Consider the following 19,304-nt stretch of genomic DNA (forward strand, 5'->3'; position numbering starts at 1 on the left):
TTTTGGAAAAATCCCGAATCTTTAATGTTACTCCTCGCCTGGTTCAGCCCAGACGTGAGACACCTGAGCTTGGCAAACACGGTACAAATGTGCACCCGGGCCCTCAAACAGTCAGATTAAGTGCGGGCAGGGGCGCCCCCTCCCCGACACCCCTCAAAGTGCATCGAGGACGGCCCCATGTGGCCCCAAAGCGGGGCCCGTCACACCCCTGACAAGTCCAGGGCCGACAGGTGGGGGGCGGCCACCCCTGGGGACCCCAGGCCAAGGGGACAGCTGTGAGGTTTGGCTTTAGTGCAAAAGGCCAAGAGGCTGGTTTCTTCAGAGGCACTTTGAGTGGTGGGGCCCGGGCCCCCCCCCCCCCGGGTTAGAAAGAAGACCCTGCAGCTAGGAGAGGCCCCGGCGGGCGGGGCTCAGTCCAGGAAGCGCTGGCAGGCCTTCTTCCAGCGGCAGGCCGTGCACCACAGGTCCCGGTGCTCCACGCCATACACCTTCCGGCACTTCCTGGCGTCACCTCGGGGCTTCCTGGGGGACACATGGGGGGCATGGGGTGCTGTCGGGCCGGGAGCCTCCTGCCCGGTGCCTTCCCCGGCCCCTTCACACACACACACGCACCTCGGGTTGGCACCGGGCTTGGCGGGCAGGGCGGGCGCGCAGGCCCTGACCGGGATGGGCTGTGGCTCCGGGTGGACGGGTGCCAGGCAGCCCTGAGAGGAGACACCGCTGTGGCCTCGCGCCCCTCCAGAGCCACCCGAGGCCTCACCCACCTGGCAAGCGGGGCCACTGGCGCACACCTGGGGGGCGGGCAGGGAGCTCAGCACCGGGGGTGGGGGCAGGGCGGGCGGGCGCAGCAGGCTGGGCAGGGCCGGGGGCTCCAGCGGCTCCAGGCGGGGGAAGGCGGGCGGCGCGGAGGCCGTGGGGGACCCCGGGGTCAGGCCAGACAGCCCATCGGTCAGCGAGTCCACGCCGACATCCAGCTCCGTGTAGTAGAAGTCCTCCTCGCCGTCGCTCTGCTCTGGCTCTGCCTGCCGCCTGCTGGGGGGCGGGGGGTGGGGTGCGAGCTGACGCAGGGGCCTGCCTGGCGCCCCCCGCCCCTCCCCCACCCCCGGCCCCGCCGCACCCCAGGTGCACCAGACGGATGTGTCTCTGCATCCCTGACGCCGAGCTCAGCACCTTCCCGCAGCGCTTCCACAGACACTGGAACAGCCCCTGCAGCGAGCTCTGGGTGACAGGGGGCGGTCAGCCTCGGCGCCCCCCACGTCCACCCCGCTCCAAGGGCTGCCCTGGCTCACCTTCCTCTTCCTCAGGGCAGGCTCCCCGAACAGGAAGTGGGCTGCCTCAGGTGGCAGCGGGGGCGACGGGGTAGATGGAGAGGACTGGTCACTGGCCGGGCCCCAGCCCCCATCCCCGCTGCTGCCGCTGCTGCCCGGCGGCCGCACCGGGGCCTCCCTCCGAGGCTCCAAGCTGGGCTCTGCGGACACACACACCGGTGCCGGCATCAGGACTTTTGGGGGCCACGGCTGTGCTGCAGACGCTGCTGGCTACGAGTCCCTGAGTGCAAAACCTCCGCCTGTTCACCTGTCCACAGGTGAGCCTGGAGGGCAAAGAACCTCTTGGAGGAGGTAGTGGCCGGGAGGAGCTGACCACGGCAGCCCGGGGACGAGCCTCTCCAGCACAGAGAAGGAAGACCAGAAGAGCACGGGGTGGGGAGCTGCCTGGCCAGCCAGGTGGAGATGGACAGGTCACGGAGGCCTGCAGGCCTGGGGCACTGCAGCTTTGGCCGCAGGGAGGGGCCGTGGGGGTCCTGATGTCGCTTTAGGCCTCAGGAGATGGATGCGCTTAGAAGATGGCATTCCAGGTGAGCGGCTCTGCCTGCCCCACAGCAGCTTGTAGGGTCCTGGAGGGACAGTGGTCCTGAGCCCTGCCGGCACCCCCCACCCCAAGCCAGGCCTCTAAGTCTCACCTGTGCTGAAGGCTACAGCCGGGGCCCCCAGCAGGAGGGGGCTGGTGGACAGGCTTGTGAGGGCTGCAGCAGCCATGACCTCGTCCAGCCGGGCTTTTCCTGGGGGGGCTCTGGAGGAGATGGGGATGGGGGGTGGAGGGGTGGAGGGGTGGGTAGGGCCCAAGAAGTACTCCAGGCCCGTCCCCGTCCCGGCACACGTGCAGGCCTGGGCACGTGTGTGCACCCAGCTCCCTCACTCCAGGAGCCGGGCAGGAGGCCCAGCTCCACCTCCAGCTCGGGTTGCCGAGCTCCAAATCCCCAGGAACCACCGGGAACAAGCCTGGGCTGGGGTCTTTCCAAAGCCCGACTTCTCTGCAGCCTGGGCTTTGTTCCACCGTGGCTCCTTCAGACCCTGCTGCTGGACAGGGGTCTGAGGCCCCGCCGGTGGGGCCAGGCCAGGCCAGCCCTCCCCGCAATCACACATTAACCAGGGTTGTGCAACAGCAGCTGCGGGCCTAGCGCCAGACCTGGGAGGGCGGGAGCAGCCAGCAGCCAGCAGCAGCCAGCGGAGCCTGGGCTCCAAGCACAAGCGGGTCCCTGGGCCCCAGCGGGCAAGGCCAGGGCCCGCCCCCGCCTGCGCAGCCAGCCCGGGGTGTCAGGCACCTGGGAGGGTTTCTCTCTCTGCAGACAGAGCTGGCGAGACAGCCATCAGGGGCCCCGGGATGCCTGGACAGTCGATTCCACGCGGGCCTCACAGCCTCCTGGGCACAGAGGCTGACAGGCGCCCCCTCCCAGTTCTGCGCTCTGGCTCTCAGGGTTTGGGGAGGAACAAGGCATACTGACACATGGGTCATTTCTGCTTAACTCCTCCAGGGCTGGAGAGCCGAAAGGCAAGGACAGAAACCCAGTTCAGGATGCTGACCTGCCCTCCACCGAGGCGCCCCTCGCAGGGGTGGGGTCTGGAAGGCTCCAGCCCGCGCCCCATCCACCACCCCTGCACACACAGGCGCACGGGTGCACACGCCCCCTCGGCCTGGCACGCGAACCCCGGCTCACCTATACCCTGGCACCGGGATGTGCGCCGACGGCGTCGGTGGCCCCGCCGCCCCCGCCCCCGGGGCCCCGAGGTCCGCGGCCCGCGGCTCCGGCTCCTGCGGCAGCGCGAACTCCACGGCAGGGCCCTGCGGACGCGGCCGGCTCAGCGCGGGCAGCGGCCGAGTCCCCACCCCCACCGCCACCCCGACCCGATGGTGCCCGCCCCCAAACTGGCTGCGGCCGGTGCGGCCCCGCCCCCGGCCCCGCCCCCGGCCGCCGCGGCGGGAAGCGCTCCGGGCGCCGGCCCAGCCCCGCCGGACCCACGGACACGCGCGGCGACGCGCCGCCCCCGCCCGCCCCGCCCCGGGGCCCAAAGTTCGTGCAGCCCGACGCCATCTTCGCAGCGGGAACTTTGTCGGCGCCCCCAGCCCGGTACCTGCGGCGGCGCGGGCACCGACACGGGCGCGGCCGCGGGGTCCCGGCCGGCGGCGCGGAGTGGGGGGCGCCCGCAGCCCGGGCCGGGCGCCGGGGGGCGCTCGGCCTCCATGGCCGGCCGGTTACCGAGGCTGCAGCGGCGAGGGCGGACGCTCCGGACGCGGCCCCGGGCCGGGCCGGGCTGGGCCGGGCTGGGCCGGGCTGGCCGGGCCACCGACCCCCGCCCTCGATCGGCCGCCGCCCGCGCCGCGCCGCCCGGAGGCTGCCGGCCGGCCCCGCCCCCTCCTCGCGGCCCGAGGCCCCGCCCGCCCCGCGCCCATTGGACCGCCCCGCGCCCATTGGACCGCCCCCCCCCGCGCCCATTGGACCGCCCCGCGGCCACACCCCGCCCCTGGCCGGCTGCTCCCGCGCTGGCCGCTCCCGCGCCGCTCCGGGAGGGGGCCCGGCTCCTGCCGCCCGCCCGCCCGACGGCCCCCGCCCCGGCGCCCCCGTCGCCGGGGCGGGCCGGCTTCCTCGAGGGATGCCCCTGCGCGAGCTGCCGGACCCGGGAGGAGGCCGCGTCTCCTTGGCGGCCTTCCCGGGAGCAGGTTATTCTTTAACGCACGACTGCCCACCTCCCGCGCCCCTTATGTAACTCCAGGGGCTGGGTGGCGGAGCCTTCCCTGTCGTTCAGGGTTCAGGTCCCACCTTGGGGTAGCCACCCTGTGGGCCGGCTCACCGCTCGGAGGAGCCCCTCGGCCTGAGGACCGCCCGCCAGGGCTTGCCTCCCTCCCCACTCGGTCTTCTGAGCCCGACCAGCCGGCGGCCCCAGGTGACAGGGCGCAGGTACCCAGCACCCCCAGCGGGAGGAAGCCCATTCCCAAGGAGAGGTTTTCACTCCTTCCAGACGCCACCCCACCAAGCCTCCCAGGCTTTCAAGAAGAGCAGGCTGAGGTATAGCAGTGTTCATGCTCCCTGAGCTGGGGCTTTATTGAGACCCTGCCCTAGAGAGGACATGGCAGCCAGGACCCTAGGGACCCCATAGGCTGACAGCACTGCTATCCGGAATTCGTGCTGTTAGCCGCGTGTGGGGGAGGGGACTCTGTGGGAAGTGAGGGGTCGCACCCCACTCTGGAGGAAGGATCATCTGTACCTGGGTGTTCAGGGCAGAGGGGATGAAGACCCCCTCCCCAGGCTTAGACAGGAAGCAGGGGGTCTCCATGCCCTGCACATGTCCTCTCCTGGTAGGAGTTGGAGCTGGGGGGTTCCAGGTGCCCGGGGGCCTCCGTCCCCTGGATGCTCTCATATATGTTTTCCAGGAGGCTCTTGTCCACGCCCAGGCCCCTGAGAGGGAGGACCTCGTAGACCAGGTCCCTCCCCAGAGCCAAACTCGCTTCCCCGCCCTTGGGGCCTGGCTGGTCTGTGGAAGGTCCTGGGTCCCTCCTTTTAGGCCTGCTGATCCTGGAATACAGGATGTCCACCTGGAGAGAGGAAGCCAGTCCAGGGAGGGCTCAGCACCACCCGCTCGGCCGAGGATCTGCCCAGTCCCGCCCACCCTACCTCACACCCTTCACTTCACCTGAGCAGCTGGGGTCGCCTCAGCTTTCCCGTGCTCCAGGCCTCGGGGGCCCCTATCTGTTCCCTTGAGCTTCTGGACACACGCATACTCAGCCCCCACGGGTCTGGCCTCGGGACCGGGCCTGGCACAGCTGCTGGTCAGCTGTGCCCCTGCCCACACCCCAGAGGTGACTGCCAGCCCGGTCCTGGGGATGGCAGCCAGCCCCACGTTGGAATAGGTGGCCTCAGGGCCGGTGGAGGGCGTGACCAGGGGCAGCTCCTGGTGTGGGAAGGCTGCCGGGGGCCTGGACGTCGTGCCTCTGGACGCCTCCAGCCATTGTGGGCGCAGATCCATGCTGGCAGGCTGTGGGGCTGAGGGTGGGGGCAGGGCAGAGATTACTTAGGGGTCCGGGGACGCCTGCCCGCTGCTAGGCCCCAGCCCTTCCACCAGCTCACCTCTGCTGCAGAGCCAGCTGCGGTGCAGCTCGTGCAGTCTGGTGTCCGACTTGCCGAGGGAGCAGTGGTAGGGTCGTCTCAGCAGTGACTGGGGGCAAGGAAGGCTGGCCGGTCCCCTGCTGGCCCCAGGGACACCCTGGCACTCACCGCTTCTGCTGGCATTACACTGCTCTGTGGCCCAGACAGCTGCCTCTGTGCCCGCTTCCTGGGTGCAAGAGGGTCATCAGAGCGGGGAGGCAGAGGTGCGGGTCAGAGGCGTCGGCCTCCGGTCCAAGGCCAGTAGGGACGCGCGCGCGCGTGCGTGTGTGCGCGCGCGCGCACGCGCGCCTTGTGCTGCCAGAAGGTCCCCCACCCCGTGCTCTGACTCAGCACACAGGAAACCCCAGGGCTCAGCAGCCCCTCTCTCCTATGGAGGCCGAGGGGACACAGCCTCAGCGCCTACCCTCCCGCCTCTGCGCAGGGGCTGCTGGTGAGGGGTGAGGCATGCTCTGTCTGGCCCCCATGAGGACCTGAGTTGGCAAAGATGACTCAAGTGATGTCCAAGCACGGCCAGTTGAGGAGGGGCAGGGCAGCTGGGACCTGGCCAAGGCCCCACTGTGGTCACTGAGGCCAAACCTGAGAGCCGGGGAGGCCCCCAGGTCACACCCCAGGCTAGCAAGCCACAGGCCACAGACTCACCTACAGCCACGTCCTGCCCAGGCATGGCTCCTGTCCAGGTGATGCCCCCTAGCTGTCCACTACAGAGACTGACCCCCTGGGAGGCTGGAAAGCTGGGGGTCAGCAGGCAGGAAGGGCTGCTTTGGACACTGACCACCCCACCCCGGCTCTCCATCCCTCCCCTCCAACTGCCCCTGCCATCGGACGTCCGCTTCCTGGAGTCCTGGCACAGGTGCCGGAGGTGAGGGGCCAGCAGCGTGGAGCTATCTCCGAAAGTGGGGGCCGGTCTGCTCAGACCCAGGGAGTGGGCTTTCCTCACCAGAGGGCCCAGGTCCCAATGCCCTGACCTGGTAGGGCCCATTCAGCACCTAGGGTGGCGGGCAGCTTGGGCACCTCGAGCCGCAAGGCCTGTGTCGCCCTTGGCCCAGCTCCCCACCTAACTTCCTGCCCGTGCACCACGCCGCGTCTTCCCACGCAGCCGCCACGGCAGCCTCACCCACCTGCCGTGGCCCTGCCTGGGGCCTAGACGGGGCTTGGCAGGGGTGTGCTGCGAGCTGGTGCTGATCGGAGGCCCTAAATCCTGTTGTCTCCACCCACGATGCAGTGGGTGCATGTGGGCGACAAAACACGCGGGCACTGACCCAGGGTGCCAACACCCCCCGCCCCACCGGGTCCTCCTGCCTCGATAACGGCGCTCCCTCTTGGCCCCGCACAGCCACGGTCTCCTTCCATCACTGCAGCACCGGGCTCACCTGTCTATGGGTGTCAGGCAATGTGGGGGGCACCCTAGGCTGTGACCGCATCTGGGAGAGCAGCAAGGATGCCCGTCCTCCCGGGCCCTCTGCCTCTGGGCAGGGTGCTGGGCAGCACCCTCACTCAGGACCCCTCCAGCCCAGCCCCGTGACCCGGTGCAAAGACCCCTCCTCCTCAAAGTCCCCACAGCCAGCCGAGCCTCCACTAAAAGACACTGCAACAAAGTCACTTTAATGTCCTTGCTCAGGAGACAGCCCAGGACACTGGTAGGTGGGCTCAATGGTCAAGGAAGTGTCAGGAAGGGACCTGACAGGGACCCCTGCAGCCTGTCTCCTCTCAGCAGTGGCCACATGCCCGAGGCCGGCAAGAAGGCCAACTGTGAGGGCTGGCCCCTCTTCCGGTGGCATTCTAGCTGTCGAGCGACAGCTGGTCTTCCTGAAGGCAGCGGGAGCCGGGGTCCCTGAGCTCTGTCCACGCCACGTGTCGGGGCCCTAGAACTCGGTCATCTTCTTGTGGGTGTCCGCCTTCCTCTGTTCCCTCTGCAGGCCCGCCTCCTGGGCCCGGAGCTGCCCCAGCTGCCGCTGGGCTCCCGCCAGCTTCTCCTGCAGCTGGGCTGCTGTCACGCTGTGCCTGGGGAAGGGCCCGCCATTCAGCACTGCCCATCATCCTCCAGCCCCTCCTCAGATCTGGCCCGCCGCCCTCAGGTCGGGGCGAGCTCTCACCCAGGCACCACGGGCAGGGGTGCGGTGTGGCTCGGGCAGGGCCCACACGTACCGGCCAGCATTGCGGGCAAGGGCCTCCTGGATGCCCCGGATGGCTCGCTGGGTCTGCTCGATCTTCTCCTCCGTCTGGAAGAGCTGCAGGCTCAGGGCGCGCTTGGCACTCCTGCTGGCGTGGTACACCTCCTCGCCACTCCTCCTTCCCGGGGGCGCCACCCCCGCCTCCAGGGCCCCGGGGGCCCCGCCTTTCAGCTTCTCGTTCAGGAAGTCAAACACATTGCGAGACGGTGGGCGGCCCCTAGGCCCACCCCCTCTGCCCCGGCATTTTGGGGGCCTGCTGGCGCCAGCCTGGCTGCCCCTGGTCCTCTTCTGCAGGATCTCCGCACACTGGTCCAGCGACTTCCCTCGCGGCAGCACCACAGCGTGGATGGGCTCCACCCGGCCCTCCGCATGCCGGCCCAGACCTGGGGGTACACCGAGCTGGCACTGCCACTGGACTCTGGGGCCGTGCTGAGGGAGCCCTTCACCCCCCCGTGCAGCACACACTCACCCTTGCCAAACTCATAGCCCATCTTGGCGAGGAGTCTGGAGCCGATGCCCCGCGTGTGCACCTCCCAGCCGGCGAAGGCGGAGCTGCAGGTCCCAGGGTCAGCAGCAGCAGGTTCCACCACTGCAGGCATCAGAGGGCAACAGCTTAACCCAGCTGGATACGGGGCATCCTGGGCTCCGGCCAAGGTTAGCCCAAGAGCTCAGCTCTGGGCCAGGGCCAATCCCCGGCACCCCTGGCTCCCTGCCAGTTGCCCAGGGCTGTGTGGTGAGCACAACAGGCAGAGCCTGTGGCAGAGCCCAGCCCGCTCCACACTTCAGGGTCACAGCCTGGTCACGTGGTGGCCCCCATCCTATTCCCTGGAGGTGGGTGCTGCCGTTCCCTTAACAGAGAGCAGTACTCGCCTCTACCTGGCGGCTCAGTCCTCCCCTCCATCAGCATGGACAACTTGGCTAACAGATCCCAGGCGGACACCCCCCTGGGGGAGGGCCAGACACTGCTAGCCAGTTCCTCTGTCCACCCGCCAGGTCCCCATGCCCTGCAGGAAACCGTCCCTTCCTGTGCGTCCCACCTACTCCTGTGGCTCGCGTGGGACTGTCATCATTCTGGGTTTCTGCATCTGTGGGTCTCCGGACCTGCCCCAGACCCATCACGCACCCTCTCATCTCCCCTGCCCGCTGTGGGGGCCTCGCGTCTGCCCCCTGCCCCAAGTGCGTCCTCGTACTGACCACAGTATGGGACCCTGCCAGCCAGGAGCCTCTCGGGGTGGCAGCAGCCATACCTCGAGCATAGCTGGGGTCGTCCACGTCACTGCCGTCTGAGTCAGAGGAACCTGTGGGCTCCGTGCGCAGCGGGGGCAGGATGCTGTCCCCCTCCACCACGGCCTCTTTCAACAGCAGAGAGTCAAATTTGACCGTGTAGTAGCCACTGTCCACATCTGGGGGGGGCACAGAGGCAGCAGGGCAGTGGCCTTAACACATGGAAGGAGCCACTCTGGAAGCTGGGAGCAGGGCGGGGCCAAGGCGGGGCCTTGCTCCTCTTGGGCGTGGGGTGGGATCCCAATGCCCAAACAGAGGAGTTGTTGGGCAGGACTAACATGTGACACACGGGGAGGGTTCCCAGAAAGGACCCCATCAGGGAGGCCCCAGGCAGCCTCACCAGTGATCCGCGCTGGGTGCCAGAGGCCATCCTGCCGCTTGGCCAGACACGCAGAGCCGGCCTGCAGGGAGCTCAGGTCCGGGTCTTGGAAGGGGCGCAGCTCATCCACAGAGACCACCTGCCCATGGGAGAACCTGCAGCGAGGGCCATAGGGATGCAGACTCAGACACGGCCACCAGGGCCCCGTGAGCCGGGAGAATCCCGTCTACCTGCCTGGACACCGCCCGGACAGGAAGGATGGACGGGGAGACAGACACACACATCTATATACATATCTGCTGAACACGTGTGTACAAAAATATGACACACACACCCATGCACACATGTACACACATCCACTGAACACACACGTGTGTAAACATGCACACAATACACACCCACGCGCATATACACTGAACACGTGTGTACAAACAACACCCACTCACACGTGCACACACAATATACACTGAACACATGCGTACGCGTGTATGCACACAACCCATGCGCACGTGTGCGCACACACATCCATGCCCATACATGCACACGCACACACACATGCACAACACACCCACACACGTGTGCATGCGCACATGTGCACACACACGTGTGCATGCATACACGCGCACACAAGTATGCAAGGCACACATGCACACGTGCACACACACGTGCACACAAACGTGTGCACATATAGGCACACACAGCATACACAAGCACTCACCCACACACGTATGCAATGTACACGCACACATGCGTGGACGTGTGCATACATGTGTACATGTGTGCGTGCATATGTATGGACACACACACTTGTGCTTGTGCTCTCACTCTCAGGATGGACCTGGGTACCCTGAGGAAAAGATGCTTCGAGTTTCTCCCCAGCCTTCTGGGCTAGAGTCATGTATACACAGGCACACACATGGCTGGTAGACATCCTTGTGAAGAGAGCTCCCCGGCGCCTCTCCACCAGATACAACAGGTCATCAAGGCAAGTGTGTCTGCGTGCTCTCACAGGACTGAGTCCTCCCCAGCCAGTTAGAAAGAGCTGTTGTAACAGTGCTGCCTTGACTTCTAGATGTCAGTGAAACAGTGAAACCAAAATGAAAACCGGGAGAGAGGAGGTGGGGGAGGAAGTGGGGACAGAGGGCTGCAACCTTTAACTTTGCCAAATAAAGACATGAAGCAACCACGCACACATCTCCTGCTGTGCCCCCATTTCAAGGAGGAAGCGGTTCTAACCCCATGAGAGTAAGTGAAGACAGGCACTCGCTCTGGACACACAGCCAGCCCTGCCGTGGCTGGCCTCCTAGGTGGAGTCCATGGGGAGAAAGGAGAGGAAACAAGGCATTTCAGTCACCTTCCAGGAGCAAACAAAGGTGGCCTCGGATGCCTCCCTGGCGGGGTTCTGGCCAGTTCCTTCTCACCCCTGACTGTCCTCAGGCCCCCAGGGTACCACCAACGGCCAGTGGCACCAGCAGCTGCAAAACTGGCCCACGTGTCCTACAGTGGGCACAGTGGTTGAAAAGCCCTCTTCAACCGAGGAAAGATGCCCAGACTCGGTGAATTTGGCCAAACACCCCTCAACACACCCAGACACTACAGACACCACCAACTAAACCTCCCCGCAGGAATCTTTGGTACTCTTAGAAGCCCTAAAATTTGGTGTCTCCCTTAATCCAGCAAGCGCTTCTAGGGAATGACCCTAAAACAACAATAATGAAAGTATGTAAGGACTGAGCCAGAAGGATGTGACCCAAACACGAAAGATTTGGAAATAACCTAAGTTCCCAACCATGGGGAGTAGTTAACGGCGTGTCCATGAAACAAACGTCAACCAAGAGCACAGGCAGCCTGATCAATGGAACGAAGTGCACCCAGGAAGAGCCTCTCATACAACAAACTTCATGCAGGACAGGGGAGGTGTTACCCATGAGGCAGGAAAACACACACTACGGATTTCATAAGGAAAAAATTAAAAATTGGTTCCCATACAAAAAACCCCAACAACACCCCACTCGATCATCTGCTTCACAACATTCACGAAAATACACTCCAGAACAAGTAAAAACTTGAACCAGAAAACAAGCATTTAGAATGAGTATACACCACAACTCAGTTCGGTTTATCCCAGGAATGCAAGGGTGGTTCAACACATGAAAGCCATTCAATAAAACAGAGCACATTAATAGAAAACTAGCACGTCAACCGATGTACAAAAGACACTTGAAAAAATGCAACACCCTTGCATGTTAAAAACACTCAGGGGCTTCCCTGGTGGCGCAGGGGTTAAGAATCCGCCTGCCAATGGAGGGCACACGGGTTTGAGCCCTCGTCTTGGAAGATCCCACATGCCACAGAGCAACTAAGCCTGTGTGCCACAACTACTGAGCCTGCGCTCTAGAGCCAGCGAGCCACAACTACTGAGTCCACGTGCCACAACTACTGAAGCCCGTGCCCCTAGAGCCCGCGCTCCACAACAAGAGAAGCCACTGCAATGAGAAGCCCGCGCACCACAACAAAGAGTAGCCCCCTCTGGCCGCAACTACAGAAAGCCCGTACACAGCAACAAAGACCAAATGCAGCCAAAAATAAATAAATAAATTTAAAAAAAACAACCAAAACAACACTCAACCTGATAAACAGCAACTATGGAAAACCCACAGCTCACATCACACTCAGTGGTGAGAGACTGGGTGCTTCCTCCCTAAGATCAGGAACAAGACAAGGATGGCTGCTCTCGCTACTTCTATTCAGTGTAGTATGGGAAGTTCTAGGCGGAGCAGTTAAGCAAGAAAAATAAATAAAAGCCATCCAAATTGGAAGGGAAGAAGCAACAGTGGGCTTCCCTGGTGGCACAGTGGTTAGGAATCTGCCTGCCAATGCAGCGGACACAGGTTAGAGCCCTGGTCTGGGAAGCTCCCACATGCCACGGAGCAGCTAAGCCCGTGCGCCACTACTGGGCTTGCGCTCTAGCGCCTGCGAGCCACAATTACTGAGCCCGCGTGCCACACCTACTGAAGCCTGCGTGCCTAGAGCCCATGCTCCACAACAGGAGAAACCACTGCAGTGAGAAGCCCGCGGACCACAATGAAGAGTAGCCCCCTGTTCGCCGCAACTAGAGAAAGCCCGAGAACAGCAACGAAGACCCAATGCAGCCAAAAAAAAAATTAAAAAAAAAAAAGAAGCAAAAGTACCTCTATTTGTCAATGACATAACTGTATATATAGAAAGCCCTAAATAATCCAGAAAAAAATCCTATTAGAGCTAAAAAATGAATTTGATAGTGTTATAGGATATAAGATCAACATGGAAAGATCAGTTGCATATTAATACACTATAAATGCACAATCTAAAAATGAAATAATTTCATTTACAGCAGCATGAAAGTGAATAAAATACTTAGAAATAAATTTAACCAAGGCTTGTGAACTACAGAACATTGCTGAAAGAAATTAAAGAAGACCTACATAATTGGAAAAAGATCCCATGTTCATAAATTAGAAGACTTCATATTATTAGGATGGCAATACTACCCACATTGATCTACAGATGCAATGCAATTCCTATCAAAATTCCAATCTTCTTTTACACAGAATTGGACAAGCTGATTTTAAAATTCATATGGAAATGGAATGGATCTTGAATAGCCAAAAGAATCTTTGAGAAGAAGAAAAAATGTTTGAGGACTATGTACTTCCTGACTTCAAAACTTACTACAAAGCTACAGTCATCCAAACAGTATGTACTGGCATAAACACATCCAGTCCATTGGTGTGGACCAATGAACTGGATGAGAGAACCCAGAAATAACCCCTCACACACATCAGTCCGGTCTCGTCAGGGGTGTCATGACAATTCAATGGGGAAAGGACAGTTCTTTCAACAAATGGTACTGGGAAACTGGATACCTACATGCAAAAGAATGAAGCTGGACCCTTACACCATTAGAGCATGTGATTTACAAGGGAAATTTTCAACAATATTTTATATCAAAATAGAATAAGTTATATGAAATATTCAAGGAAAGTAATACGAGATAAGAATCTTATACAGTAAGTCCCCTACATATGAACCTTCAAGTTGCGAACTTTCAAAGATGCAAATGTGCCACTGCACGCCAGCTGTTGTACTGTACTACTGTACTTCTCAAGGTACTGTAAGATTTAAAATGTTTTATTTTTTGTGTTATTTTTTATATATTACTTGTGTGAAACGTACTAACAGCCTATTACAGTACAATACTATATAGCTGATTGTGTTTGTTGGGTACCTAGGCTAACTTTGTTGGACTTATGAACAAATTGCACTTACGAACGCACTCTCAGAACAGAATTCGTTCATATGTAGGGGACTTAATGTATTCAACAAAACTGCTCTTCCAGTATAAAAGACACAAACAGAACCTAATCAACATGTCAGATCTCTGAAAACATTATTCCTGTGAGCCCTTCCTGAAGAACCTACCAGAAAACGAGTCTCATACAACCGAAATGCTAAAAAGACCCCAACAGATCGAATGATGGTAAGCATGAAATGCAAAGGTCCTTCTAGAACTAAGGTTGGGAGTAAAAGGGAAACAATGGCTGTAACGGCCACAAGATCCAACAACGCAGGTCTAGTGCAATCACAAAGACAGAGGGAGAATGTGGGTAGTAGTACGTGTAAAAATGCTTTTAACAGTTTTCAATCATCATAATGGAAGAATGAATGAATGTTATTCTGAGTGTCCTGTGTGTGTAAAATGGGATAAAACAAATTAATTATGGGTCCTTTGGAGCCCATCATTCCCTATGTCCTTGAGAACCAGAGTCCTGGCATAAAGAAGGAAATACGGATGTGATCCAGAAAAGATTAAGTAGAAACACTGCAATCCTTAATTTGAATTGAAAATATCAGTATAAATTCACAAAGTATTTGTCCTTAAAAACATAAGTATGTGGTATGGCTACATATACATTAACATGTACATTAGTGTGTGTCCACCTGTATTTCCTAGGTCCGTCTGCTAAAAAAGCCTACAGCAATGAACCAACTAGCAGCAAAGTACATCCCAGTGCCCCCACTGTGGGTTGTGAAATACCATCTCCCATTAAAAGAAACCAGGGCTTCTTGGAGACTTGGGTGCCTTCAGGTCTGGGGTAGGAAGAATGCAGATGACTGTGGGAAACCGTGACTCCTGGGGCTGTGTCAAAAGGATGTGGGAGCCAACCTGAAGAAGCTCCCACTTGACAAGGGTGAGACAATTTGAGTCTCAATAAAGATAAGAATCTGGGCTTCCCTGGTGGCACAGTGGTTGAGAGTCCGCCTGCCGATGCAGGGGACACGGTTTCGTGTCCCGGTCCGGGAGGATACCACATGCCGCGGAGCGGCTGGGCCCGTGAGCCATGGCCCCTGAGCCTGCACGTCCAGAGCCTGTGCTCCACAAAAGGAGAGGCAACAGTGAGTGGCCCGCGTACCACAAAGAAAAAAAAGAAAAAGATCAGAATCTTCATGGACTGAAATTCATCAAATACATTTAAATCCATCAGTCCATATGGATATTAAATATTTTTTAAAAGCCAATTTATCACCTCAGGATGAAAGAGAACCAATTTGCTATCTTGGAAACCAAGGAAACAAAACAGAAAAGTCCGGCGTTACCCTGCCTTTTCCATATGATCTGTACCACTAGATAGCCAAATTGTAGACAAGGAAAGGCATCTCTCTATAACGTTCGGCTAGTAAATGAACCGACAGAATTAAAGAGCTCTTTTGCAATCCACACTGTATCAGTGGATCTCGGCGTTGAGCACCGTTGGCAGCTGTACATCAGGTGCCTCCTGACGAAAGCACAACACCTAGAGACATGCCCAACTGGGGGTCCTGAGTGTGACCAGGTCCCTGGATCCAGATGCCAGCCTGCGGTGAACACAGGAACATGCTGGGCTGCACCAGGGCGGTCGGTGACAGTCAAAGGGTCTGGTCCTTCAACAGTGAAACTGTGAGGCCAGGAAAGGCAGGGGTGGGGGGGCGGGGTGCAGACTCAGCAGCCTTAAAAAGCGAGCAAGATTAAACTACAACGTTTACACCCGGCCGCACCTGAGTGATAAGCAACAAAGAACACAAGGAAGTGATTATCATAAAAGTCGAGACAGTGCTTCTTTTTGGCAGAGGGAGAAGGCTGTGTCTGGGCTGAGGCAAACAGAGGGGCTCGTGGGGTAATTGGCAAATTTGTAGTTTTGATCTGAGCAGCGAGTACTAGGATGTTACAATGATTCCTCATGCTACTTCTTTACTTCCTCTGTCTGATTTTATTTTACAATAACAAGATAAAAATTTGAAGTTTACTGTGTCCTTACTACATGTTAGCTACCGTTCAATATTCTTTTACTTCTATTAACGCATCCCGTTCTCCCAACAACTGCGAGAGACATCCTCATCTCTGTTTTTACTGATAAGGACATTGAAACAGAATGATGAAGTTAGAACAAATGTACGAAAAAGTGCTCAATCTTGCTAATAATCAAGGAAATACAAGTTCAATCAAGATCACCTCCCCAGCTCTCAGTGGGCACGAATTCGCAAGTAAGAGAACGTGACCGAGGGTGACTACGGAGCAGACCAGGGACTGGGAACCGTACGGCGCACAAGGACAGAAAATGCGCGTGTTCTCCACACTGCTACACACCGGGGACATTCTCACCAGGGATGAAAGATGTGCGCTAGGATGTTCACAGCACGTTGTTTGTAATAAATAACAACTGGGAAAATGGACTTCCCTGGTGGCGCAGTGGTTAAGAATCCGCCTGCCAATTCAGGGGACACAGGTTTGAGCCCTGGTCCGGGAAGATCCCACATGCCGCGGAGCAACTAAGCCCGTGCGCCACAACTACTGAGCCTGTGCTCTACAGCCCACGAGCTACAACTGCTGAGCCTGCGTGCCACAACTACTGAGCCTGTGCTCTACAGCCCGTGCTCTGCAACAAGAGAAGCCACAGCAATAAGAAGCCCGTGCACCTCAATGAAGAGTAGCCCCCACTCACCTCAACTAGAGAAAGCCCGCGCACAGCAATCAACCAATAAATTAAAAAAACAAACAAACTGGGAAACACCAGGAGACAGAATAAAATGTGGCATATTCATGAGAAAAATAACACAGCAGTTAAAATGCACAAAATATTTCTATAAACATCAACATGGACTTTTCTCACAGACACGCTCTCTGAGAAGAGCTGCAAAACGAAGCATCCTGCATGCTAACCACTTAATCAGAAAATAAAGCACAAATATGTCCTATTCACAGATACACGTGTCTATAAAGGTCTCATGTGTACTAGAGGGAAACACACCACAGATGTGCCAACGAGCCTCCCAAGAAGGGGAGGGGCTGTGACAGAGCAGTGGGCCACAGGGTGCTTCAACACTATTTTATCTTTAAAATAAAATTTTAAATAAGTAAATTTTAAAAATCCAAAACAAATGCAAGAAAATAACTATCAGACCAGGGTGGTGGTGAGGGGCATGTTCGTGGGCTGCATGGGTTGGGCCTAAAGCTGACAGCAGGCAGCAGCTGAGACCACGGCAGAGGGGAGCCGGCCCGTCTCAGAGCCTGACTGCCTGGGAGGCCCAGCGACCACAGCAGCCTTACGGCCTACCTGGCGGGCCTGCTGCCAGGTGAGTTAATACGCATGAAACCCTCGGAACAGTGCCTGCCCAGAGGACGCAGCACAGGGACACGTTAGTTCTCATCACCACACAGGACATGGCACAGGGATGGGGAGGAACCCTCCGGAGGGACCAGTGGCAGAAAGGATGGAGGGCTCCCTCCTCTGCTCCATGACTGTTTGCTGAGGATAGGGGCGCACCCACCCTGGGGAAGCTGGAGGAGGCTTATGACTGATTTGTCGTGCACTTCCCTGTATGCACGCTACGCCTTTCACAAAACTTACAGGGAATGAAAGGAAAAAAGGGGGAAATGTAGCAAATAAGACTTAGGGCCCAGCAAGAATCTATAAAGAAATAAGACAACGGAAGAACTAAAGGAAGTTACTCTGGACTATTGGCTAAAAAAGAAAATCATCTATTGGAAATCTCGATAAGTATTCTTTGCAAAGAAAAAGTAAAAAGAAGCAAAGTTAAAGTCATGTGCTTAAGCAAAAAGCAACATCATTACAACTGTGGAAATTTGAATACGAACGAAGTATTGCTGTTAAATTCTGTTAAGTGTGAGGGCGACACGGAGATAGTTTTTAAAATAACATCCTTATCACTCAGGTTAGGGTAGTATCCTGAAGTATTTATAAGAGAAAGCCCAGTAATTTCTACAACTTGCTTTAAGGTAATCCAGAGGCAGGAAGAGTTGAAACAAGACTGGCACGATCTTGACAGACAATGACGCCTGAAGCTGGAGCACGGGCAACCTGTACACTACTCCCTCCAACTTCACATGTGTTTCACAACTTCTATAATCAAGTTTCTATAATAAAAGCAAATTTTAGGGCTTCCCTGGTGGCGCAGTGGTTGAGAGTCCGCCTGCCGATGCAGGGGACACGGGTTCGTGCCCCGGTCCGGGAAGATCCCACATGCCACGGAGCGGCTGGGTCTGTGAGCCATGGCCGCTGAGCCTGCGCGTCCGGAGCCTGTGCTCCGCAACGGGAGAGGCCACGGCAGTGAGAGGCCCGTGTACCGCAAAAAAAAAAAAAAAAAAAAAAAAGCAAATTTTAGAAGTTTCATTCTGAAGAATAAAACTGGTGATGGGGGCGGGGGGGGGAGTCCATTCTTTTCAACATCAGCCCTTCCATACTTCTTCATCTACCCAGGGAAAATCCAACTAAACACCTAAACAAGGACACTGCTAGAAGAATCCCCTGTCCCCCACGGTCTCTTCTTGTCAGCACTCTGCTGGGCAAAGAAGCACAAAACTTCAAAGTCCAGAGGGCCCACCTAGCCCCTGATCCTGTGTGCAATCCACCCCCCCCACCACGACCCCAGGGGCCCCGGGAACCCAGGCCTTACCTGCAGCTTTCCTGGAAACGGCACTTCCCCTCCAGGAAGAACGGGCAAGGCTTCAGGGACTTGTGAGTGGGGTAGAGATAGAGTACGCGCACGCCCGGAGAGCCATCATCCATCTCCTCGGTGCCCACGATCATGGCGTTGTGATACTCCAGGGTGCCCCAGGTACTGTAGTAGGGGGCGTTCACCTTCCTCCCACTCAGCTCTGCCCCGTCTTCGTCCTCCCCATCGTCCTCCTCCCGCCCAGGCTCCGTGGGTCCTGGCCCGGTCTCTCTCATAGGAACAGTCTCCAATTCTGCCTCGGGGGCTACTGGCACCTCCACTGCCTCAGCAATGGCCTCCTGGAAAGCCAAGTACTCAGCATCCTCCTGGGCTGGGCGCTCTCCATCCAGCGCCGCCAGCAGCTTGCTCTTCCTGACGGACACCAGGCTGGCCTCAGTGAGCTCGATCAGCTCCTTCAGGTCCCCCTGCAGCTGGCGCAGATCTGCCAGCTCCGAGGGATCCAGGCCAGTGCCCAGAGCCAGCTCCACCTGCTGCAGCTGCGCGTCGTAGGTCCGGAGGGCGGTCTGCAGGCTCTCCTCGTCCATCCTGCCGGGAGGGGCCGGGTTCCTGGGTCCTCAGAGGGGAGGCGTGGGAGCCAGAGATGCGGGGAAGAGAAGCCGGATGAACCCGGGACCGGCCGTCCCCGCGAGGCTAGTACTGAGCGCTGGCCAACCGCCGCCCTCGGCGGACAGCCTGCGGAACCGTCAACCGCCCTGCCTCCTGTTTGGGCCGAGAGAAGTTTCCACCTCCGAGAAAAAGAGCCAGAGCCAGCCCTTGGCCGCTGGCCCCACGGCCTCCGCTCCCTTCCCGGGAGCTGCCGTCAAGTTCCTCCGGGGTATCTGCGTCCCAGCCCGATGCCCCCGGCCGGGCCCACCCCCCGGGCCCCGCGCCGCCCGCCCCCGCTCGGCCTGCCACCAAGGGCCCAGGCCCAGTCGCCCAGACCCCCTCGCCTCCGGCCCTCCTCTGCGCAGTCTCCCGGCCGCCGCCTCAGACGGCCTCCCGGCCTCACCGGCCAAAGACGCCCCACGCCCGCTTCCGCCCCCGCAACCGACAGGCACTT

General features: G+C 58.7%; 3 protein-coding genes across 4 annotated transcripts; all 3 read right to left on the reverse strand.

Moving 5' to 3' along the window:
* Positions 1-3,729, reverse strand: SLC2A4RG (SLC2A4 regulator). Its single transcript, XM_060033256.1, is given in 9 exon segments — positions 1-522; positions 613-704; positions 792-1,029; positions 1,118-1,218; positions 1,290-1,468; positions 1,961-2,070; positions 2,996-3,120; positions 3,411-3,602; positions 3,604-3,729. Coding segments are annotated over 9 exon segments (1,275 nt in total). The 3' UTR covers positions 1-410.
* A 758-nt stretch (positions 3,730-4,487) lies between these two features.
* LIME1 (Lck interacting transmembrane adaptor 1) lies at positions 4,488-5,629 on the reverse strand (the record flags this gene model as incomplete). Its single annotated transcript, XM_060032849.1, has 5 exons — positions 4,488-4,869; positions 4,968-5,075; positions 5,139-5,317; positions 5,402-5,489; positions 5,549-5,629. Coding segments are annotated over 5 exons (741 nt in total), but the record flags the coding sequence as incomplete, so codon positions are not given.
* A 1,398-nt stretch (positions 5,630-7,027) lies between these two features.
* ZGPAT (zinc finger CCCH-type and G-patch domain containing) lies at positions 7,028-19,258 on the reverse strand. Of its 2 annotated transcripts, XM_060033263.2 has the most exons (6): positions 18,206-19,258; positions 9,236-9,369; positions 8,859-9,014; positions 8,081-8,200; positions 7,586-7,994; positions 7,028-7,441 (listed from the first exon to the last, which is right to left on the reverse strand). In XM_060033263.2, the coding sequence occupies exons 1-6, from the start codon at positions 18,787-18,789 to the stop codon at positions 7,303-7,305; spliced, it is 1,542 nt and encodes a 513-aa protein (XP_059889246.1). In that variant the 5' UTR covers positions 18,790-19,258; the 3' UTR covers positions 7,028-7,302. The 2 variants fall into 2 exon arrangements, with proteins under 2 accessions (XP_059889246.1, XP_059889247.1); XM_060033264.2 differs by lacking the exon at positions 8,859-9,014.
* Between the last annotated feature and the right edge of the window lie 46 nt (positions 19,259-19,304).

The sequence above is a fragment of the Delphinus delphis genome, chromosome 15 (genome assembly GCF_949987515.2).
Source record: "Delphinus delphis chromosome 15, mDelDel1.2, whole genome shotgun sequence".
Taxonomy (NCBI): domain Eukaryota; kingdom Metazoa; phylum Chordata; class Mammalia; order Artiodactyla; family Delphinidae; genus Delphinus; species Delphinus delphis.

Coding starts and splice junctions, on each gene's coding strand:
- ZGPAT (XM_060033263.2), bottom strand. CDS start 18,789: ATGGACGAGGAGAGCCTGCAGACCGCCCTCCGGACCTACGACGCGCAG. Junction 8,201..8,858: donor CGACCCCAGCTATGCTCGAG/GTATGGCTGCTG, acceptor TGATGCCTGCAG/TGGTGGAACCTGCTGCTGCT. Junction 7,995..8,080: donor GGGCTATGAGTTTGGCAAGG/GTGAGTGTGTGC, acceptor GTGTACCCCCAG/GTCTGGGCCGGCATGCGGAG.